Source organism: Marmota monax, unplaced genomic scaffold (assembly GCF_021218885.2).
Source record: "Marmota monax isolate L192 unplaced genomic scaffold, Marmota_monax_Labrador192_F-V1.1 WCK01_AAM20220418_F8-fsc00001, whole genome shotgun sequence".
Classification (NCBI taxonomy): Eukaryota; Metazoa; Chordata; class Mammalia; order Rodentia; family Sciuridae; genus Marmota; species Marmota monax.
Genome location: NW_026693777.1, coordinates 14,922,574 through 14,947,635, shown reverse-complemented (window position 1 = coordinate 14,947,635; position 25,062 = coordinate 14,922,574). Strand labels below are relative to the sequence as shown.

Genomic DNA, 25,062 nt, shown 5'->3' with positions numbered 1-25,062 from the left:
AGCCAGTCTTCCTGGAAACGTTCTTCCTTACAAAGCAAGGTAGGGACTAGAGAGTGAGGTGAGGCATGAATATTCTAGACTAGAATTAGTCAGATGGCCCCCAATTCCTGTGGTCAGAATTCCAGATGATTTCTCTTAGGAGTCATACTTTTAATTAACAGGGTTGATGCTAAATAAAGGACTCTCCACTGTAGTTTTCTGAAAAGTCCATTGATGTGGAAATTGATCTTCCTTTCCCTCAGAAAGCATGCCTGACCCCTTTCCAGTCATCCATGGGTTTGTCAACCTAAATAACAATCAGAGAGAGATTCTGCTAAGAGTATTTGGAGAATATCCAGGAATAGCAGAGCCCTGCCGTGGAACTATGTATGCCACAGTAAACTGTGAATGTATTCAAAAAGAATGAGGCAAGGGGAAGTTCTTAAATGCAAAATCAGGAGGATTACGTAAGATATTTTGAAATGATAAGCCTCTGCTACAAGGATTAATAACAAGGGTAGCACCAGTCAGAGATTGAACAGAGAGTTACTGGGCAGATGTCCTTGCACAAGTATTTCTGTGTAAGGTTGAAGTGGGCTTTGTACCAGGCTGTGGTTTTGGCAGAGTGACCTGTGAATAATTCCTATTATCAGGTTATGGGACATAGATGCATGCAAATCTTCATAACCTTCTGGCTTTATTTATTGACTTTGTGGTTCAAACTTGACAAAAAGACTCCATTTTGACTCTGACAACAGGTTCAAGCTATCATTTTGGATATTCTTAAGGAGTAAAGGAACCACTGCCTTCTCTGAAATCAACATCCAGATTTTGGAAGAATCATTCTTTTCTCCATCCCAGTTAAGGATCCATATTATTCTTCTCATAAAACAATTTTCTAAAGAGAAGTCTTTTGCCAGAACACCCTTAGATTTCAAAAAAGGAAAAAAAAATGTGTGAAGACATGCCAGCAGAGTTTAAAAACTGAATCCTGCTTCACTCTCCCACAGCAACACTGAGATGCTCTTAATCTCCTTAAAGAAAAAAAAATGCAAACAGAGGCACTGACCTATGTTCTGCACTGCCATGAAGATAAACAATAATCGGGTTCCCATCGTGAAGGGCTGCTTCATACCAGCAACAGTCCTTCCCCTTGGCATCTTCTCCCCGGCAGCTGGGGACTGTGTGCCTGAAGAGGAAGGAGGTTATCAAAAACATGTACAGAGGGAGGAATTCTCCTTCCTTGCCAAAATCTGAGGCCCTCATTATGGGGCACCTGTGTGTGTGTGTGTTTATATATTTATATTATTTATACATTCATATATTATATTTATATTCTATTCTAGAATATTTTTAAATTTTTACCTGAGTAATATATGCACCAATTAAAATTAAAATATAATACCACAAAACATCTTATAATGAAAATCTTACTGTCCTGACCCACTGGCCCATGAACAAAGGCAACACTTTTAACCATTTACTGTTTAAATTCTCCTGAGTCTTGTACCCATTAAGCTTTCAAGACTCCAGTTCTTAGGTGCAGTCCATTGAAATAACCAAAAACAAATAGAGACAAGTAAAAGATAATAGATACTTGCCATCTGCCATTAGTTTGGCTGAAGAGAAAAAGTTAGAGAGATTTTAAAGGAAAAATCAAGTTATGTAGGAAAGAGAACTTTAACATGAAGCCAAGCTATTCTATCCATGAAATCATGTGACCTTGTGATCATAAATACCTGTGTGGTCCTGTTCCTCCATCTTGCTAAACCAATGAAAGAACCCTAAAAATGCAAATGCTGACACATGACATGTCACAGGGACTTGCAAAACAGGTCAAGAAATGGCAAAGCTTCTGTTCTCTTGATTATTAAGGGACAGGCACCACTGCCTGAGTGAGTTGGTTCTAATGAGGACAACCACCTCACCAAACAGAGGGCCAGAGGGGAAAAAGCAAAGAACAGAAAGATTTCCAAATTCCAACACTGTTAGCTGACCTGTTCCCTGCAGGATAGAAAGAAATCATGTGCACCCATATTGATTCTCAAACATTCTATGATCAGAGGTTTAAACTCAGGAAGAAGCAATATAAAACAGAGCACTGGAAACTTGTCAGCCAAGAATAAGTAGTAGAACCAAACAAGAAAATACTGAGTTAAGCATAACAGAAAAAGGCAATAGAACGTTCCTGGCTTCATCTGACAAATATTTATTGCATGCCCTTCATGTACCAAGAATTAGGCTAATCGATCAGAGCCCACCACCAAAGTCTGTCTTCTCTGCAAGCTGTGGTCTTGTAAGGAAAACAGGCATTAACCAAATAATCACACAAACATTTATTTAATTATGAGAAAAAAAAATGTCTTCATGGACATTACAAGCACAGGCAGCCACCAAAGCACATACTTAAAATGGGGGCTAAGGAAAGACTTTCCTTAAAATTGTCAGTTAAAGCAAAACCCAAAAAAGATGAGTAGACAATTAGCTATGCAAACGGAGGGCCATGCAGGAAGATGAGACAGAATGACATGCTGAGACAAAGCATATCCTGGGGAACTGTGGCTTGACGTGCCTGGAGCAGAAGACATAACAAGGGTGGTGTGGAGTAAGAAGAGGTGCTGAGCCCACAGGCCAAGGGCAACATCTGACCTCACACTCTGAAGCAAAAAATTCTTGAGAAGCAGAATTAATCAGGTCAGATTTCAATGTAAGGAGAAGGTGTTATGGAACGATTCCCAAGGAGCACCAACCCCCACGCAGACAGGTAAGGCAGCATTGCTCCCCTTTGCCCTTCTAACAGGAAAACCTGGTCCATCAAGCATCTCAGTGTCCAATCCATGTACTCACCAGATTCCCAGCATCACTCGGGGTTCAGCCCTTATGTAGAAGTTCACAGTGTGAGGAATCTTTGACTCTGGTTTCTTTAAATCCACAAGAAATGGAGCTTTGTCTGGAAAATAGAAATTATTGACTACAGAATCAATCAAATTCCAAGTCTTTTAATGATAACCAAAAAAAAAAAAAAAAAAACAGGAATGAGTCTTTGTAGGCAAACTGGTTTCTAGGTTGCAAGCCACTAAATGACTTGCAAAGAGTTTTATCAACTAGGGCTAGCCAGCAGACTAGTTGCAAAAAGAAACAAAACCTAAAGCTAGATTTTATAATAGCACCAGCATGGTAGCCCACAATAGAGCAAGAGAGTTTGTCCAATCCTTATCTTTGGCTCTACCTAAAAGCAGAGAAAACCATTCCTCTGATAAGGTAAGAGGGCCCAGAAGGAAACAATGAATATTCTGCCACTGAAGTAAAACCTAATCATTAGCCTAAGTCCAGAAATGATTGAGGTATACCAGGGGGCTGGTCAGTAAGAGCTAGGATTGTTACACTGACTGAAAGTACCCAGAAGACCCTTCCTCTACCTGCTCTCTTCCTTCTCCTTTCCTCCCCCTTTTTCTTTTCTTCCCCCATCCCCTACTTCTCCAAGGCATTCTTATAAGAGAGAAAAGAGAAAAACATAATTCCATGGGCAGTTAGGTATCCATGTCAACAGCTAACTTGAAGACTGAGCTCCCGAATTGAAACCCCAGTCACAAGGCCCGGTCACAAGTGTCTTTGCCTATTCCCAACAGCTTAAAGGATTTATGCTAGCCTCCAAAAATCAATACTGAAAATAGGTTTCAGACTGTTTAAATCTAGCCACAAATTTATAATTTACAAGTCTTTTTCATTATATTATAACATTAAGGACAGTGAGTTCTTTATTTGGGGAAAATTCATGGGAAGTATACACTTACAAAAATTAAAATAAATCAGCATGTCCATCAGAGGAGGGAAAATGTGTTCTTTTAATGGTTTACTAGTAAAGCTGATGTACAGAGCAGCAATTTTTCCTCTGAGTGTTGAACAGGAGTGTGGAAGAGATCTGCAAAATATTGGGAAACACACAAGGTTTTCAAAATCAGTCCAAGTTTGACTTGTTTTGTTTTTTTCTCCCAAAGTTCAAATCAAACTTTAGAGACTAATATTGGGCATTCCAGGTAACTCAGCATTTAAGCAAAATCCTTCACACAACTTCACACACTGTCTAAGCTGGGCCCTGAAGAGGAACCCAGTGAGGAAGACAGAGCCCTGTCTAGTCCCTGAAAAGGCCAGGGCATGACAGGGAAGGAGGGCAAGAGCTGACGAATGCACCAGGGTCAGATTTGTCCTCCGTATTGCCCCATAGAAGGCCAAAACTAGACCCCAAAATCATTAGTAAACAAGATGCAGCCAGCTTAATAGTTTCTGTGTTCAAAAATCACATCACAACGCAGCACTACACATGTTAGCTGTTGTTCCTACTATATAAAGCAGTGAGTGACATCATTAGATCTTCTCTCTTCTGACTGAGTCTTAGGAGGAAAAAAAAATCCAATGAGAGAACACCCCCACTTCTGAGTGACATTCCTGGAGGAGAGGCACCTGTGAGGAGCAGGGTGGGGGGCAGGTGGGTGGGACCTGGAAGAAGTGGGATGAGACCATCGGCGTCTTGCGCATTCTACTGTCCTCTATGACACAAACCATCAATGTGATGATTTGTCCATGGGGGTCACTAATTCCACTCTGTCTTGAATCACATCTCTCATGAAGGTCAAGATGGCCTCCCATTTTTGACAGATGAGGGACACAGGAGGTTAATATTATTATCTGCTTCCAGTTTTTGTCCACATCATCTATTCAATAAATCCTTTTCCTTTTGTGATCTACCAACATTAAGACTGCCCAATGTAGTCATATTGTAAGGTTGGAAAGATAGAAAGCACTCTGTTCAATTGCCCTGATTTTTCTGCTACCCCAGAGGCAGTTTAGAAGATAAGTGTTACCTCTGCTTCACAAATGAGGAGTCTACAAAGCTAAAAGTCCTTCCCAACCTTGCAGGCCAAGGAATGAGTCACACATCCCCAAGTCTGCCTGACCCCTGTGATAACTACAGTGAGCTGTCACTCTCCTGCTGAGTTCAACTTGCCCTTCAGGTAGGCAAAGTGAACCCCAGGAACAAGGCCAGCCTCTGGCATAGTTCTGTTCTTAGAGACTCTTATTTTAGGATCCCCTTCTCCACATCTGCACTCTTGTGCTTTCTTGGGTCCCTGCTTCCTCCCACCTTCTTTCCTCCTTGCTGTTTCTGTGTTCTCAGGAGCCCTCTGATGACAAAGTCACCAAAGAAATACCCTCTAAAATATTAATTCTCCCTCAAGTACTGAAGGGAGAAGATGGATTCCCAGTAGTTCTGAAAGAGTGGAAAAGAAATGGGCTAAGGATAGTAGATGGCTCTTCAAACACATTGCACATGGGAAACTACCTACTCATAAAATCAGCAAGAAATAAATGAAGATGATTGTTTCATAACACTGTAAAATAACCCCCCTGAGGACAGCAGGAAAAAGAGGTCATTGTTCTGATTTTAGAGATAAGAAATCAAAACCTAGGGAAACCACTTTGAGCCACAGATCAAGGCAACATGGGCACAAGGGAACACAGGTTGGCAGAGTTGTGCCTGCTCCCAGTTTGGGCTGCCTCCTGCTTGCTCTTGCCAGATTCCCTGCACTCACTGCTACCCTGCCTGTTAGTCTCCCACTAAGTTATCTTTTGAAGGTAGGCAGGGCAGTCTCCCGCTAAGTTATCTTTTGAAGGTCTGCTTGGGAAGCAGAAGCAGTGGAGGGAAATGTATTTCTTTTTTAAAGGAATAATTCATACACGACCCTTCTCTCAAATAGCTCAAGGCACTTCTGTGAGAAGCACTGCGGGAAAAGAACAGAGTGACCAGATTCCTCAGAGCATCAATAATGCAAAGGCGCTTCTTTTAAGTAGGGGGTTGTCAATTTGACTTCCCCTAGATCAGTGGGGGATCAAAAGTCACCAGTGGCTAATAGACCTTATTTGAGCAGAGGATGCAGTTTCAGCTCAATCTCTGCTACCAGCCAGCCACATCAAAAAAGCTTGGTGCCTTGGTGTTCTTTGTTTGCCCTTTGATCAGTGGTGGCTATAACCATGAAGTATCCCACAGAGGCACAGCACCTAGATGGATAATTCTTACTGGTGAAACCTGGTGGAATCTGAGCTGATAACATTCCTACTCAGAGGTGTCTGCAAACCAGCTTTTGGGAGCCCAAATCCAACCACATTTGGTCAAACAACTATTCCAAATATGAAGACGCTTTGTACATCCTTCCTACCTGCTGATTCATGCAGCCAGCATGTGTGGATCACTGAGTACCAAGATGCATCATCCAAACCAAATCCCACCCCTACCCCTTCACACACACTCAAGTGTATCTTCTTGGTGGAAGTCTCCCAAGACAGATCTTCCCACAGTGACCTTCCCTTTCTTTCCATCCCTCCCACTAATTATAATGGGCCTCAGTTTGACCCTATTTTGTTCTCTGATAGTTTTCTCATTATTAGCCCATCTTCCCCTCACTGTGCCAGGCATGAACCATGTGGTATGTGTGCTTCTTTTACATCTCACCTGTGTAGCACAGAGCCAAGTTCACTAAATATCTGTTGAACCACAGATTGAAGGCTGAAAGGTGTATTTCTTTCATGAGCCATGACTTTTAGAGTTTTGGGGGAGAAAGGGAGGGCTTCATTCTTTTATTCTTTATTTTGAACTACAATTGAAAAGAGATCACTGAGAGTTCTAAAAGAACAGGGTTATTATTATTATTATTATTATTATTATTAGTGTATTTCATTTGTTCCTTGAACCCAGGATATAGGAAAGAGCATCACAGATAGTGATAACCTGTGAGAAGAATGACTAAATTTATCTGCATATTACTAAGCACTCTAGAATGTGACAACTTGGGTGACACAGGCAAATAAGGAAGAAAATAACCTTTGACCTATGCCATCTTCTTTCCTGGGAATGTTTTCCATTTTTTCCAATTTAAAGATCATTTGCAATGGAGACTTACTGTAAAGGACCAACCCACCTTAAGTAGCAATTATGTCAGATGAAATTTTTGAAAAGTAAATAAATAGACTACCACTGAAAATATAATATGATTAAATGTTCTCCTTAAGCCTCTGAAAATGTGACAATAGACCTAGCACTATAAGCAGGGCCAAGCACACAGCAAGTCCTCCATGAATATCTGCTGATTTAAACCTACTTGGCTCCAAGAAACTAAAAGGATTCCAGGTGCCAGAAACAGGTCTATGCCTCGGCCTTAACATGTTTTATGTTAAATCAATAATCTGTTTCGATTAAAAAAAAACCACTGGTACTTTATCCTTTTAGAGATCATCTCTTGAGAGTTATTTTTTATTAATTAGTAATATAAATCATGGGGTCCCTAACTCCCAACTTCCTACTCCATTATCAACAAAAGTAGGTTGTTCTCTAAGAGAATGAAAATGCAGCTTTGAATCTCTACCTAATCAATGCTCTATTAGTATGGACATTAAGTAATCAGCCATTAAGTCTACAGAAAACACAAAAGGGAGAGGTGGCCGATGCCAGCTTTCCTAGAATAACCAAATGAGGTGGGGCAGGAAGCGGAGAGTCCTATGATTGTGAAATTTGAAAAGTACAGACAGAATATTCCAAAGGTGTCCTGCTGAGGTATGGGTTCTGCATACCTCATCAGAGAGAGCCACTCTATGATAACTGCACTAAGCTAGGGAAGGAAGAGAAGAGAAAAGATCCCCAGTGGTCATCATCACATTCCAAAGTGAAGTCTCCTGTGTCTGGATACGATTCTGGGATTTTTTTGTCATCCACACAAATTAAAAAGGAATAGAAAGAAGAAATATAAACAAAAATGCCAATATCTTACCACATCAATAAAACAACAGGAAATATACAAGTCTTCCGTGTCCAGGTCTCCAGCCAATACCTGGTTTCCATGCGAACAAGACTGGTGGTATGTTGCTAATCAATTCCAGTAACTAAAAATTATTATTCAACCCATGGGAAGAAGTTTTATATATATATATATATATATATATATATATATATATATATATATATATATATATCTCTGATATACAGACATTTCCAGATTTAATGTGAGAACTTGGCACAGGCAACACCACTTTGAGATTTCAATGTACTACATAGCTTTAGCATTTGTGGAGGTGTTCTTTAAATGCACACCTGATCATTCACATTGGGGAGCCAGGCAGCAACTTTCTGACCTTTTTCCATCTACACTGACAGTTCCTTGACCTAAGAAGACCAGCAAAGATAATTGCACACAGTATATTCTTATTACCACTACTGTTAGTAGTATCAAAATCCATTTTGTATATTAGTAAAATAGATAAAAGAGATGTTGGTATAGGAACCCGACTTCTATTTCAAATCTCAACTTCAAACCCCCTCCCCTCCTAAAATTTTAAGTTCTGGAGGTCAATTCTGTGAGATTCACTGGCCCAGGTAGGGGGGGGGGGTCAAGACTGAGCATAAGACCATGCCAAGGAGCCCTGGGAACTTGCAGGACTCTGAAAGCCACTGAAGCCCCCTAGTGCCGCAGTGCCTGGCCAGGGGTCCGCGAAGTGGGGCTAGGGTAGGGCTTCTGTGTCAGAACCGGCGGCACGCTCGCCCTGCGCGACCTCTGTCCTGCCATAGGGGCTCCTGTGTCGCTGGCGGGGCGTACTCACCGCAGGTTCCGCAGGACCATGTTCCACCAGGTGGCCACGTAGTCGCAGGCTGGGGGCCCAGGGGCCGCGTCCGCCTCGCAGTCCTGAGAGTTCATCGCGTGCTGTGCTGTGCCCCCAACTGTCGCCACCGCCACCGCCACCGCCTAGGGAATTGCCACTCTGGTCCGCCCCACCCCTGCGGCGCCCACGCCTGCCCTTCTTCGAGGCGCCAGGCGGACGGCGGCGCGGGGTGCTCTGCAGCGTGGTGCTGCGGGAGGTGCTGGACCCGCCGCAGGAGCCAGGGGCCGCCTGCGAGTGGGCTTCTGCCTGGCACAGCGTGCTCCCTGCTTCCCCCATACATACACAGATAGATGTTCAATAGAAACAAAAAGTATCCTAAGTGAAGCTATGCAGCATTTCATTTTTATTTGATTCCCATTATACCTCCATGTGCACCCAGGAGCAAGAGGCCTGCGTGAAGTAATATTATGGCAGAACTCAAACAAACATTTAATAGGCACAGAGTAAAAAGATCTTCATATCATTACTGTAGCAAGAATTTCTTTGGCATCCTTTGGTTGAGCAATGTTTGATCTGTCCATTGGGTTATGAACTACAGTTATTCCAGTATCCAAAGATGAAATCTTTTGGTTGTTTTGTTTATTTAGCATTATAAAACAGAACCCCATTTTTGTTCACACCTTGTAATGGTTGGCACCTGGTACAGACTTGCATTGCATAATTTTCTCCTAGAAGCTGGGATTATGAGTCTACCAGAACTGCTCCAGGGAAGCCACAGGGCGCAAGTGTGGAGATAAAAGGGAAGAAAAGGGATGCAATTTGATGCCAGCCAGCATCAAGGCTTTGTCTTGGATGAAGACGCATCCTTGGTGCAGCATCACCAGAGGTGAAGTGTAATTTTCTGTGGTGCCTGCTCTGTTTGGGCAGAGGACAGAGCAGGAGACTGCTAGCCCCCAGAAGGTGGGTGCATAGGGACCCATCTGCTAGAGGATAATTGGACAATGTGGAGGAAAAGACACAATTTTCAAGAAGTGTTCTTTTTGAGAACTAGACCATTTCATAGAACTGGCCAGACAGAAGGAGATTGTGTTCACTGCCTCTTACAACCCTTCGGGGAATGTTTGTTTCCTGATTCGCATCAAGACAGAACAAGATCCATGAAGAAGGACCAATGGAATCTCAGCCTGATTGATGAGGCAGCTGCAAGTGAGTTTTCACAGGGCTACTCCCTGCATGATGAGAAAGGTTCAAGCAGATGTCTGATTCCACTCCAGGAGTTGGTTATAAAGATGGTCTGGAATCTCACAGAACTTGTTCAGGAGAGCTCTGGATAAGACTCTAGGCCTTTCTTGCCTTATGAAAATGAAGGGACCAGAGGTAGCTAGCAGAGGGAAAAGAGAAAAGCAGCCAGAATGGCCCCAGATTCTATTTCCATCTGTTTAGATTGAGAGAATAGAAGCCTGTCTGCTAATTGAGGCCACAAAGTTGTCAACATAAGCCCAATTTCTAGGGACACCTTGAAATGATCAACCAAATCTTGGAAGCTGAAAATCACTTTCTGCCATTTTTTATAACATCATGAGAATTAAGGATCAGGAAGAGGCTTTCCCACCATAGGTAGTTTCTTTGGGGTGGAAAAGGGAAAATCAGAGAGCAGTCTCCAACATGATTGGGCAGAATCTAAGAAAAAAAAAGTTCATTCATTTATTAAGCACCTATAGACAGAGTGTCTTTTAAATGTCAGGTACCATATTGGACTCCCTAGGAGGATACACACCAGGATCCCATCTGTAGAGAGACTAACCTTAGAATGAAGCGTGAACTAGGTTTGATTCCACATGCCTGTAATCCCAGTCACTCTGGAAGCTGGGACAAGAGGATCACAAATTCAAGGCCAGCCTCAGCAACTTAGGGAGACTCTCAGCAACTTGGTGGGAGCCTGTCTCATGATAAAAAAGAAGGACTGGGGATGTGGCGCAGTGTCAAAAAACAAACAAACAAACAGGAGAAAAGTGCCCTAAGGAAATCCAATCAGGGACTGGAGATGGAAAAGGGGAGTTAACTACAATAGAGTATGCCAGAACATTTTAGGGTAATGGAAACTGTCTTAGGCTCTGCAGTGGTTACATGACTATAAATGCTCACTGAAATTCACGAAACTGGAAATTTTTCAAGGGTGAAATGGCTGAATATGAATTTTATATCAACAAACCTGACTTTGTTTTAGTGATGCTGGGGATCAAATGCTAGGGATTGAACCCAGATCCTCACACATGCTAGGTGAACACTCTACCACTGAACTGTACTTCCAGCCCACACCTGACATTTAGAAAAGTGACCTAAGAAACATACAGTTAAACCAGGTGCAGTGGCATACACCTATATTCCCAGTGACTTGAGAGGCTGAGGCAAGAGGATCCCAAGTTGAAAGTCAGCCTCAGCAACTTATGCCCTAAGCAACTTAGTGAGACCCTATCTCAAAATAAAAAAAAATAATAAAAAGGATTGTTAATGTAGCTCAGTGGTTAAACATCCAAAACAACCATAGATTCAATCTCTGATACAAAAAAAAGGAAAGAAAGAAAAGAAATACACAGATAAACTACATAAATGAGCGTATCCTATGCTACACTGTGTAAATGTTTAAACAAAGTCACTGGCACAAATATATCAGAAATCAAGAGTTTAGCTGTTATTTGAACTAGTAGGAAAAAAATCTCAATTGGAAATAGGTTAATTTTGCCACCTAAAATTATTCTGTAATAAAAGAAATGGAGGATAAGAGTGATGGTCTCTCAGCTGCCACACAGCTGTGGAGGTAAACAGCTGGTGACAAAGCATTTGGACTGAAGAACCAGAAAACGACAAATTGCTAATTTTCTGTTACTTGGAGAATAATAATAGAAAATTTCTATCTATCCCCCTTGCATTTTCTTTTCCTTTGAATTCAGTTTTGCTGAGACACAATTCACATACCAAAAAATTTATCCTTTTTTGAGTATAAAACTCAGTAGTTTTACTATATTCAGGGCTGTGCATCCATCATTGTATTTAATTTTAGAACATTTTCATCACCACAAAAAAAAAAAAAAAAACCATGCCCATTAGCAGTTACTCACCATGATTCCCTTTTGTCTGCCCTGAGCAACCACTAATCTACCTTCTCTCTCTGTGGATTTGCCTATTCTGGATATTCTATATAAATGGAATCACACAATTTGTGGTCTTTCCTGTCTGAATTTTTTTCCCTTAGCATATTTTCAAGGTTTAACCATGTGTAACACTCCAATCCTTTTATGACTGAATATGGCCATTTGGCTTACCCATTCACCTGCTGATGAACATTTGAGTTGTTTCTACATTTTGCCTATTATAATGCTGCTGTAAGTGTACAGGTTTTGTATGGACATACATTTTCATTTCTTTTGAACACATAACTAGTAGTGAAATTTCTGGTTCATACGGGCAAATTTGTGTTAAATTTTTGAGGAGTTGCTAAAATGTTTTCCAAAATGGCTGCACTGTTATATAGCCCCACCGTGTAACGTGTGAACTACTGTCTTGCCTTTCCCCTTGTTCTGCTTTTCACCCTATCTGAGCTTCCCATGCACAAATAGGAAAAGAAAAAAAGGATCTGATGCTGTTGAGATTATACTGAAACATTTAAAATAAGTTTAAGAATAGTCATAGAAGATAGAGAATGACTCATTCGGAACATTTCTTTTTCTGTGTTAAGTTTTTTATTGTCCTTGGCCTATATCAGGCCAAATTAAGACTGTTTACTCTTTTTTTTTTTGCATATAACTTTTTATTCTTGTACAACATGAAAAATCAATTTATTTTTTATTTGCTCTTATTAATTATACATGACAGTATAATGTATTTTGACATATGGAGTATAACTTCCCATTCTTCTGGTTGTACATGATGTGAAGACCATTCTACTCTAAGAAAGAATGTTAGATTATTCTTGTGTGCATTTGAGAATGTTAATATGGCTTCCTTTTAGCAAAAAAAAAAAAGTGATTTCTTTGAGAAGAACAAGTGATGAGATCATGGGTTTCTTTCAGTTAATACTGAAAGGGCTCAAAAGTCCTCTTTCTTCTGAAGAAGCCTCTACATTCCAAGGCATGGCCCATGGCTTCCCTTGCTATTCCTCGGTAACGGATGGGACTCAGTTTTTCTAATATCAGTAGAAGGACTGAGCCAGGATTAAAACCCAGGGTTACCATCTCCTCTTACCTTTCTAGTTGCTCTTTTTCAAAGGTCCTCCTGCTATTCCTTAGAAGTTAGTTATTCTGGGGCTGTGGTGTAGCTCAGGGGCACAGTGTGCCCTTAGCATGCACAAGGCCCTGGGGTCCATCCTCAGCACATGCACATGTGTGCGTGTGCACACACACATATGCACACACACATACATACACACACTAGTTATTCTCCAGGGTTCCTTTCTAGCCCTGCCTCTTTTCTTGCATTATTTATACCAGGATTTCTAAAACCATGTTTATTCATTTGGGGTGTTGTGGGATGAATACAGTAAAATATGCTCCTTTGGCTAGGACTTCAGTCTCAAAATCTTCACTTACCTAGTATTCTTTGAGAATCACCAACAGGGAATTATAGAATGAAACATTTTTCTAAATTCTTTTTCTCTCCCTACTCCTCCAAACTTGTTCCACTTGCAGAATGCCCCATCTTGAAGAATAACTTCATCATACATAGAGTTTCCTAAACTAATAACTTGCTCTTCATCCTGATTCTTCTGTTTCCTATAAATCCAGCATTTCCTCTAGATAGAATTGCTATTATATCTTAATGTACTATTTCTTTGAAAAATATTTACCAAGCACTTTATACATAGTATCTAACTTGGAATCTCACACTCTAGTTGCACAGAAAGGACTTACAGATGTGAAAAGCTACACAACAACCTATGAGTTATCACTAGGTAATAAATAAACATGTTACAAATAATACATATTACCACAGGCTCAATATGAAACACCTCTGAAGGCTGAAGAGGTCAGGTAAGGATCCCAGGAAGGAACCGTTCTGTTGCTTAGAAACAGCCTCAGAGATAGAAGATAATTCAAAATGGCTTTCCTAAGAGACCTACAGAATGTCAAAATTGGAAGATATACAAGCAATCATTTACTCTTGTCTTAACACAAAGGAAACTGAGACTCAAACCAACTGATGAAAGATGAGTCCCATTCATTCAGTACTTATTGAGTGCCCACTATATGCAAGGTTCAGCATGGGCTGCACTCATTCAGCAGAGCAAGCAAGATGAGACTGATCATCAAAGAGCATCAGAACCTGGTGCAAGAAAGTAACCTGCTGACAAAACATCCCCAAGAGCAGGACAATGACAGAATGGTGCGGGGCCCAACAGGTGATTGTAAACTGGGTTACTAGTTCTTCAGCTTACCCTCAAAAATAGCAGGGCTGGGGTTGTAGTTCAGGAGGGGCTGGGGTTGTAGCACTTGCCCAGCATGTGTAAGGCACTGGGTTCAATTCTCAGCACAATATGTAAATAAATAAAATAAAGGTCCATCGACAACTAAAAAAAAAATAGGAAAAAAAAAAGAGTCTACCTAGCTATTTAAAAACATAGCAGAATTAAAATAGTTCTATCACAGGTTAGATAGGCACTAATTGTTTCTGCTTCCTGAATCATCAGGGAGGAAGAATTTACCACCACCTACGGTGTCCAGTCATATGGCACCTGGATATACAGATATCCAGGTAGGAAATTCTGAAGCAATCTTTGTAGTATTTGCTCTAGGGAAGGTGACGCATGCCTGGATTTTTGTGAGGTGGAACTTTGGAGTTGATTTTAGGACAATATGAACAGGGAGATAGGGAGAGTTGCACCATCAAGAATTATTATTATTATTTCTTTTTACTTCTACTTGAATGTGTGTGTGTGTTATTTGTCTAATAAATCCAAAGTAAAGTCATTTCTGTAGTCTGCAGGCCAGCTTTAGAGTAAATAATGACCTGGGGCTTTTTACCCCAGAGGGAGTTAAACAGGAAAAGCTAAAATATTAGGTAAGGATATGAAAAAAAAATATCTTCCTGAAAATGAAAGCACACACATGAAGAAATTGCAAAGACAGGAAAAAAGTCACAGCTGGGGATGAAGTAAACAGGAACTGGCTGTTCGGTCTCAGGAGACTAAAGGATTCCAGTTCTGAGCTTTCTGAATGCCTGACATCAGTTTGAATTAATCTATTCCCCATTGTTTATAAAATCTCCAAAGACATTTCCAAAAGGGGCCTCACTCCCTTGGTTCCCCTGTTCATGCCTGAGTGTACATCCAACACAGCTTGAAATTCATGTATGTTTTCATCTTCGCCTTTAGTTTTTAAACAAGCAGGGAGAGACCCCAGGGGACTTCCACAGTGGACAGCCTGGGCCATGATGTCAGGTAGCCTGAGGCGGGTCTTCAATCTTCACCCCACTTAGCCTTGCTTGCATGAAACACCTGCCCCCAGAGAGCAGGTTTAAAATAATAATATGTTGTGTGAAATGAGATCATAGATCTGAAAGCTCTTCTTTGAAGTTAAAAAAAATTAGCTTACATATTATTTATTAATGAATACATTTGATACTGTCTTTGTCAGGCTCCTAGGTATATTGGTATTCCTTCATTTAAAGGACAACCATCGACATATGGCTTGTAGACCAGCATGGAAGTCTAATTACTAATAAATACTAATATGAAAACATACCTGGGAGTTCATGCAATTATTCTCTTCTGCTTCACTCCTACCAAAAGGAATTAAAAATTGATATCACAGGAGACTCCCTTCCTTCCTTACACTGTGAGAGACAAAGGAATGTGTGGGGGTAGGGTAGAGGTGGAGGATGCTCTTCCCTCTCCTGCCTGCTAAATGTCAAAGAGGGTAAGAACTCTCCACGGAGTCCTCCCAACACAGCAATCAGAAATTATTTAGCAAACACCAGATCATTAATCCAGAGGGAAATGTTGAATAGCACTGTGAGGCGACTGGTTGAACAATGTGCAGGGGGTAAGGTACTGGGGATTGAAGCCAGGGGTGATTTACCACTAAGCTATGTCCCCATTCCTTTTTTATTTATTTTTTTTTATTTTAAGACAGGGTCTCACTAAGTTGCCAAGGCTGGCCTTGAACTTTCAGTCCTTCTACCTCAGCCTCCAGAGTCTCTAGGATTGTAGGCTTATACTACTGTGCCCTGCTTAGTTAAACAAGTTTTAAGCAAAAGGGCTATAGTGGATCACATGCAATCCTATAGTCTTGCCCTATATAAGTTGGGATTCCTTTTTTGTGTTTTGTATTTCTTACTAAGTTAGGAACAAAATTTCACACATCTAGTCCATGTGTATCCCCAGCACCTAGCATGATATCTGGCACAAAGTAGGCACTGGGTAAATATTTTGTAAACTGAATGCATAATTGAAAAACTTGAATTTATCCAGCAGCCAGTCAGTACCACAAGTTCCTGTCTCATACATACATTCTGTACCGGTCTCTCTGTCCATCCTGTAGAATTCAGAACTACAAGATGAGAGCAAGGAAGAGCCCAGGCCTCACAGACGATCTGTAAGGTGTGCTGTGGAGGCTGGTTGTGAGGTTCACTGACCCGTTCTCACTCCCACCCACCCAGAACAAAGTTCCACGTTCAGTGCAGCCATCCCACCCTGTGTAAATGAGGGATCTCTCCCTTCCCCGCCCTTTACCCACCTAAAGATGAGACAGATGCTCCTTCTCCAATGCAATGCTACTTAACAAGATGGGGGGATCTTTTATCATGCCAGGCACTAGAGAGGACAGAGGGAATATAAGACATGAGCCCTGATGTCAGGGAGACCATTCTTCATTCTTCATTTATTCTACAAACATAGATTCAGTGTATATGCTAAATATTGTTCTAAGTCCTGGGGTTTCAAAGTTGACCAAGACTTCCCTGCTCTTGTGATGCTGACATTTTAGAGAAGGTAGACAAAAACAAAAAACAAAACAAAAAAAAAAAAACCAATAATACTAAGTCAGGTGCTAAAAAAGCTAAATCAGACAATAGAGATACTGTTGTAACTGAGATCTTAATGACAAGACTTGAGGGTAGAGAAGGAGCCAGAGAGAATAGGAAGGATTATGAATATGAAGTGTCCAAGACCCAGCAAGAAGGTTGGTGTGACCGAAGCTTTGGAACCCTTAGAAAGAGACAAAAGAGACAAGATCAGAGAAGTAGGCAGGGTCCATTCAAGGTCATGTGTTGAGAGCCACAGCCAAAGGGGCCCCAGCAAACTTCCAGCTGCCAGCAAACTTCCAGCTGCTGGCTGATGATTGGCTCACAGCGGCCCCAGCAACATCTAGCTGATTGGCTCCTCGGCCCCAGCAACATCTAGCTGATTGGCTCCTCTGCGGTGATGCTCATTGGACTGTTTCCCTGCCCTTTCAGACCACGGAGCTGCTCATTGGGGGACTTTTTTGGCTCCGCCCACGTGACCCAGCCAATCGGCCTCAAGAGCAGGAGGATTGTGGGAGGTGGAGAGAAGCTTGTGTGGGAGAGAGAGGCTTGTGGAAAGCCGGTGGTGGCAGTTGAGGCTCTGAGGGTTTTTCCTGAGAGACTATTTTGTTTGTCGTGTGTGGTTCTAAAAATAAAGTTAGTTTCTTTTGACAAGTGGCTCCTGATTGTGCCCAGCCAGACTGCGGCAGTCATGTCCTTGTACTCAGAGAGTGGCCTGACTACCTCACAAAACTGCTAAGAAGGAGAAGGAGAAAAAGAAGGAGAGATGTTCATTTTCTTTAAGCTGCTGTTATTCTGAGTTCTTAGTTATTTATAGCTGAATTTAATTCTAATCCTCACTTTATGCTATATTATTTCTTTCAATAAAACTGTACATGTCCCACAATCTTTGAGACTAATTGTGGGAGACCAACCTCACACGTGACCGAGTCACAATCCCCAGCTGCAGTGCTGAGGCGCTCAGTCACAGAAATGTAGCAGAGCTTTCCCCACCCTTCTTGGGTTCGAGGGACGGTGTCTGGGTGCATGGGTGTGTCTTGCTACAGCCCCATGGGTGAAGCTACGCTCACCTGTTCCTTTATAATATAACCCCTTGCCCTGTTTAGGATAGAATCTTCCATGGAAGTGCCTTGTGTGTGTCCCCTTCTCTTACTGTGCCCTTGGGGTGTGGCCTACCCAGGTGTCAGTCAACCTGTTGACAGTGGACATCATGAAGATAGACTCAGCCCCCTGAAACCTGACCCCTTGCCTCACTTGAATAGCTTCTCCTCAATAAAAGGGGTCAGAGGGTGTGTGTGCTCTCTCTCTCTCTCTCTTCCTGCAGACCCTTAAGGTCAGAGGAGCCGTCACAGCGACCCCAAAGGAAAAGGTATTTGTGTCTCTTGTGTGGTTATTTTGCACAGCCCAGTCAGTCCAGTTTACCTGGAGTGACCTCTGAGCCTTTTAGTCGCGAGAACAGAAACCCGGCAACTAATCAACAATCTAAGCAGGTAAACTATATCCTGTAGCTCCAAGTGCTTGTCCGAGTCCTGATCTTCCTCCCTTCTCACAGACACACAGCAATATAAGCAGCATGGTCCTGGATAGATGGGAGACTGGCCACAGCCAGGTTCATGGCAAAGAAAAAAGGCACAAGGCTAAAGATGGGTTTGGGCTCCAGGACGGCTGCTTCTGAGAGCACAGAGAGAAATGGACCTCCTAGCCTGAGTAGCCAAACTGGAACACTTAGGGACACTGGCCCCTGCTCTGTAACTTCTAAAACTGTTCAACAACAACAGGGTCCCTGTGTTGTTGATGAGACTTCTACCTAGACTAATTAAGCTCTTCAAACAGGTTGCTATTCTTAGACGATGCCTATTGTTTACAAAGTTGAAGGACTGAACCGGGGTTATAGCTCAATGGTAGATCACTTGCTTAGCATGTGTGAGGCACTGGGTTCAATTCTCAGCATCACATATAAATAAATAAAATAAAGGTCTATCAACAACTAAAAAAGTATTAAAAAAAAAGTTGAAGGACTGACGAAGTGAATTCTTTCCAATAGGCAGTTTCATCATCATCCACCACTCCCAGAATCACCTCAAATAAACATACCACTGAAAATAGTAAGCTTAATGCAAATGTAACCTCAAGATATTCCCTTCAGCCCTGACATCTGGTCAGATAATTACCCTGAAGCTCCTCCAATGTAGAAATTCCTGAAACCCTGCTGTACAAATTCTCAGCTGCCTTTGCAGAGACATTGATAGATGCCTCATCTCCCAAGGATAAATGGCTATAGCTGCTCTTAACCTGGAATATTACTAGAAATTCAGAGAATACTTTGGTCAGGCCAATTTAAATAGCCCAGAAATACTGACTCACACTCAGTGTGTGTCCCATAATCCCTGCCTTACCTTCCATGGTGATAAATTTGGTTTTGACCTAGTTCACAGGAGCCTGTGTGGGCACTGACTTTGACCAGACTTACTTTGATTTCTATGGTAGGAGGTGAAGCCTGAGCCCTCTCCCTAAGAGCAATTTTTGAACTGAACAGCAAGGACCAATAAGATCCATAGAGAAACACTCAGACTTTAGCTGATGACTATGGGAGGTGCCAAACAAGTGTAGAAGATTCTGGAGTGAGTATTGAGAACAGGTAACCATTTCCTCCATGCAGGTAACATTGAAGAGGAGACTCCTGCATCCTTTCTGCATAAGGGAGCAGGCCCCTTGATACATTCAGTACAGAGGCATTTTCCATATGCCACTGAAGATTACATTGATATTCTATTTGGTCCCCAGTTCTATGAAGCCAGAAGCAACTCACAGAAATTCATGGATGGTTAAGAAATAGAAAGATTTGGTGTTTAATAGAGACATCTATTTTCCATCAAAACTGAAGTTTAGTACGCTCACCAAAGTTACAGGTGAACACAAGGAGGTTGTGCTTTGATGAGTATTCAGGTCATGTATCAGAATTATTTCACATTGTAAACCCTTTATTCAAACTTTCAATCACCCTAAACATAAGATTTTAATTGAATGCTATAAAATAAAAATGTAATGCATATGGTTTGTCAGGAATGGGGTATCGTTAGTAGAACTCACTTTGCTAGTATAATCATAACCACTATTTCTAAGGGTTAAACTTACCCTTTCAACAAAGGCACAATCAATTGGGCACAATAGAATGAGGTCTTCTAAAATGAAAGACTTACTGAAAATTTACCTGAATTATCAAGCTTTCACTAGCAAGCCAAAACACTGCTTTGATTCTATACTGTTTATTTTCATGGGAGCTAATAGACTGATGGGGGGCTTTGCACAATTAATTTGCAAAGCATAAAATTAAGGACGAATTCTGTGATTTTTCAGATCTGACACTTGGGGGCAGCAGTGAGCCAGTAAGGAACGTAGACAATAGTGATTCCATTGAGCGAGAAAGTTTGTATCTAGAAATTGAAATGATGGTTAGCTGTTCAAAATCATTTGTAACATTTTAAATTTTTTTAAATTGAATATTAGAAGATTTCACTCTTCTAGCATGTGTTTTCTGCTCTGCATTAATGCTTAATTCCCAGATTTCACTGATTTTTTTTTCTGTTGACAATTTTATTTTTTAATTCATTGTGCATTTTGATCTTTATAAAGCTGAGAAACTTCTTCCTGAGCAGTCCAACCTGAAGCTCAGGAAGCAGAAGTAGGATATTCCAACCCAGGGGCACAGAAAGCAAGCTCTGTGCACCACAGTAGGTAACAACGACAGCCTTTGTGGAGAATCCACTTAATAGGTGCTGAGAAGATTGTTCCACAAGTCGGTCTCCCAGGGCTTCTTTTATAAAGTGAGGGAACACAGGGACACTCCCTCTTGCTCCCCAAAGATGGATCCGTTTCATCCCTGCCTATCTGAAAACTGCTTTTCTGGCTTAACACTGCAGATCTCCCACCTTGGAAGAAAAAGATGGGCCCATCCCTGGTTTTGCTTTCACTGCTGGCAAAGGTTTTATAAACAAAGGTACCACAGCCAATTAGTCATTAGATCCCAAAATGAGGCAGCAGCCAAGTCAGGGACAGAGGGATAGGGATGGAAGGGAGTGTTTACTGAGGGCTGCTGGGGAATGACACTCTGGAAGAAGGCTGGGAGGTTGGAGGTTCACTCTCCACATGGCCCCAAAACAGCCCTGCTGGCTGCACCTGCTCCACAAGAGAGCCTTTGTGAGGTTGTCAGACTTGGTTTCATTTTTAGGCTCAGCCCCAGCTGCCCTCCTGCTTTAGACTTTCCTTCCACACAGCTGTTGCTGCTGCTTTCCAATGCTCCAGGGTACAGGTGCTGGGCTTCCCTTTGCCTTTGTCTGCCTGGACAAATAGGAAGAGAGAGGGGTAGGGAGGATGTGTGGGACTGAGTTCTTTCTCAGCAACTGACAACTCCTAAGCACTGTTGCACCCTGCAGCAGGTCGCCCTGCAGCAGGTCCCTCTCTCCAGTCCCACCAAGGACCTCCAATCCAGATATTGAAAACCAGTTCAGAGCCCGCAGGATTGGTAGCTTTGTGGTATCAAGTGGGCATTTTACAGGGCACTGGCCCATTGAATGACCAGGAAGGAGGCTTAGAGCCCAGAGACACACTTCAATGCCATACCTCCACACCATAGACCCTCTCTGAAAAAAAAGGGTTTCCTCCTATGTTATTTTAGGAAATTTCTTTCTTCAACTTAAGAAAAAAAAATTACTCTTTTATGGTAACATTTCCATCCAAGTCTTGGAAAAATTTTACATTTCCAATTTTTTTTTAAAGCACAGCAGGGCCCTTCCTGAATGTGTGACTTTAAAGCACCTCATGTGTATTTTAAAATCTGCACTGAAGACAGGCACAGTGGCACACACCTGTACTCCTAGCAACTTGGGAGACTGAGCCAGAAGGATCTCAAGTTTGAGGCCAGCCTGGGCAAGTTAGCAAGACCCTGTCTCAGAATAAAGAATTAAAAGATCTGGATAGTAGCCCAGTGGTGGAATGCCCCTGGGTTCAATCTCCAGTACAACAAAAATAAATAAGTAAATAAATAAAATAAAATATGCACTGAAATGGAGGTTACCTGTAGGGAGTAGGACTGGGGGAATGAGGCAGTTTTGGTTTTTTTCTTTTCTACCTTTTTGTATTATTTAATCCTTTCTCAACAAATGAACATGTTTTAATAATGTGCAAAAGAAAGGAAAGGGGGCAGCTCTAACCAGTGAAAGCCACTGCCATATTGGACACACCTAAGACAGGACTCAATATAGCAGGTGGGTTTTTTTTTTTTTGTCTTCTGTTCTTAATTTATTTAAATTAATCTTCCAACTGTTGTAGTTTCCAGGGCTAAAAGACTTTGAAATGGCCATGGTGTCCCCAGACTCAAGAATTATCCTGGAAAGGACTCTACAAACAGGACCACTCAGAGAAACAGTAAGATAGGTCCATACAATACCTTGAAAAGCCAATTGGCAGGCAAGTGAAAGAGCACTGGCTACTCTTTATTTTATTTATTTATTTTTGGTGCCACAGATTGACATGAGAGGCACTTAAAGACTGAGCCACGTCCCCCAGCCCTTTTTTTTTTTTTTTTTTTTTTGAGACAGGGTCATGCTAAGTTGCTTAGGGCCTCCTTAAGTTGCTAAGGCTGACTTTGAACTTCCAATGCTCCTTCCTCAGCCTCCCACCCCCACCCCCAGCTGCTGGGATAACAGGACTGCATCACCCAGCTACTCTTTATTTTTATTAACACTTTGTCCTTTGATCTGTGTTCTCTCTTATTACTTAGCCTCGGCTACATAGTATTTGTGCTGTCCCCATCCCAAATTTTTACATTGAAATCCTAACTCCCAAGGTGGTGATGTTAGGAGGTAAGGCTTTCCAGAAAGTGAGTCCCTCGTGAAAGGGCTAGGAGCCCTTGTAGGAAAGAAAGGCTGGAGGGAGCTTGTTGTCCCCTCCTCCATGTGAGAACACAAAGAGATGGCACCATCTGTAAGAAACCCAGCCCGTACCTGACACTCACCTTGATCTTGGACTTTCCTGGCTCCAAGATTATGAGAAGTAAATTTCTGTTGTTTGTAAATCATCCCATTTATGTATTTTGTTACATCAGCCTGAATGAATTAAGACAAATAAGTGCCTTGTGCCTGGCTCCTGGCAGCTTTGGGATTACAAAGAAAATGAGGGAGGCACAGTCCCTGTCTGGAGGGACCACACATGCTTGTACCAGACACAGGTAAGCAATGAACTTGTGGGAAGATGATCTGGCAGGCTGTGGGTGATGGAGCCCAGAAAAGGCAGTCAGCCCAGCCCAGCCCAGCCCAGGTCACAGGAGGTTCTTGGGAGGACTAGATGCCTGCATCTTAAAGGGCCCATTAGCCAAGCAGAGAACAGGAAAAAGGCTCTTCCCCACAAAGGGAAATAGGAAGCAATATCAAGGCCCCTCTGCCAGTGGGATTTCTACACATCCCAGCTCTGCCCTGAACATTTCACACATGGCCTGCCACTTAATTCTCATGGCCCCATGGGACAGGTGCTTTTATTACTCCCGTTCTTGAAGCTGAGGTCCCTGAGGCACAAGGGTTCAGTGATGATTTCAAGGCCATGTAGTGAGCAGGTGGGGGAGCCAGGATTTGAATGGAGGTACTCTGGCTCCAGAGTCCTTGATTCTAACCCCAGATTATCCTGCAGTTTGGGTAACTCAGGAAGTATAGATGGCTGGAGCACAGAGTTGCAGGAGATGGTTAGAAAGGAATCTTCATGCTAAGGAGTCTAAATTTTATCCTGAAAACAGTGAGAGGTTTGAAAACAAAGGTGTGGTCTGATCAGATCTGGCTGCAGGATGGACGTGTGCCTTTGGAAGGATTTGTGGGGCTGAGCTAGTACAGTGTAAGGAAGCCACTGTAGCAATTGAATCAAGAAAGGAGGCTGCAAAGACGGGTGAAGAGGAAGACGGATCTGAGCTTAGTTGAGATGAAGCTAGAGCCGTGACTCTCAGAAAAATCCAGACCCTGCTATAAGAATTGGCGTCAAAAGGCATAAGGAGCCATGACACCAAAAAAGTGGCAGTCAGAGCCCAGATTGCACAAAGTGCAATTTACTGAGGACTTTGAGACAGAAGTGTATCTTGGGCAGCAGTGAGATAGAAGGGTCCTTGTGCCCCAAAGCAGGAGGAAGTAGTCTGTAAAAGTTGCTAAGTTACATAAAACTGAGCCATGGACAACTGGAATGTACACAAGTTTTCTTAAAAACTATTAGCATGTCCAACATCAGTTAAGAACATCTGAACATCAGTGACTAGCACAGCATGCTCAGCTACCTTAATGACTTCGTCCTGTAAGGTTTGTAATATGTGCCAGGGTCACTTGGTGGGCAAGATGGCTGCAGTTGTGTCAGGTTGGATCCATCATTATAGACAGACTGTGGAGAGGGCAGCCTGATGCTTGGTGGCATCTGGAGTAGGTGACTGTGCAGAGGGTGGCTTTTCTCAGGTACACTGGGAACACTGGAATAAGAGCAGGTTTAGAAGAAAGGGGAGTACTCAATTCAGGTGCCTATGGGAACTCCCCATGGAGATAAAGACCTTAATTAGGTCAATGGAATGGAAAAGAAGACGCAAGTGTCAGGTTATTTTAAAGCAGGTGTTCTTCACCTGGATAGACACAGGAGGTCTGTAAACTTGAATGGGAAAAATATTCTATCTGTTTTCACTTTACTGCTACTAAAGCTTATCATTTCCTTACATTATTAATGTAAGAAAACTATAATAGTAATGTTAGCAATATCTATGACTTTACCATCAATAGAAACCACAGACTTTTCATGTTATTTTTCATATCATATTTCAGTTGTTGCAATTGTCTGCAAGTATCAATTGTGTTCATCGCTACTTTAAAATGCTGGCAATGAGATCTGGCACTCAATCTGAGCAGTTTCCTTCTTCGTTAGCACCTTACGACCTGTATCAACATAATTTTGAAAACTGTATTTTTTAAAATGGCATCCTTTGTAATCCTTTGTTTTATTTTATGAATTAAAAAGCATTATTCTGAAAAGCAGTACAAAGTCTTCATCAGACTGCTGAATGTTTTAATGATTTAAAAAAGGGATTAGACTGGAGTTGTAGCTCGGTGCTAGAGCACTTGCCTAGCATGTGCAAGGCACTGGATTCGATCCTCAGCATACATACATACTATATATGTATAAATAAATACATATATAGTACATACATACATACATACACAAAAAATCCAGATGCAGTGGTGCACACCTGTAACCCCAGCAGCTTGGGAGGCTGAGACAGGAGGACCGTGAGTTCAAAGCCAGCTTCAGCAATGGTGGGGCACTTAGCAACTCAGTAAAATACCAACTAGGGCTGGAGAGGTGGCTCAGTGGTTGAGTGTCCCTGAGTTCAATCCCTGGTACCGCCCCCTC

General features: G+C 42.0%; 1 protein-coding gene across 6 annotated transcripts in view; it reads right to left on the bottom strand.

Annotated features, from left to right (window-relative positions):
* Abhd12b (abhydrolase domain containing 12B) overlaps nucleotides 1-8,784 on the bottom strand; it is a 36,363-nt gene extending 27,579 nt beyond the window's left edge. For all 6 annotated transcript variants that reach the window (XM_058584522.1, XM_058584523.1, XM_058584524.1 and 3 more), the window contains exons 1-4: nucleotides 8,623-8,784; nucleotides 3,774-3,901; nucleotides 2,827-2,929; nucleotides 1,049-1,168 (exon numbers count right to left, since the gene is read on the bottom strand). In XM_058584522.1, the coding sequence (XP_058440505.1) occupies nucleotides 1,049-1,168; nucleotides 2,827-2,929; nucleotides 3,774-3,901; nucleotides 8,623-8,717 (446 nt within the window). In that variant the 5' untranslated portion in view covers nucleotides 8,718-8,784. The remainder of the gene's footprint in view (nucleotides 1-1,048; nucleotides 1,169-2,826; nucleotides 2,930-3,773; nucleotides 3,902-8,622) is intronic.
* Nucleotides 8,785-25,062: the final 16,278 nt, after the last annotated feature.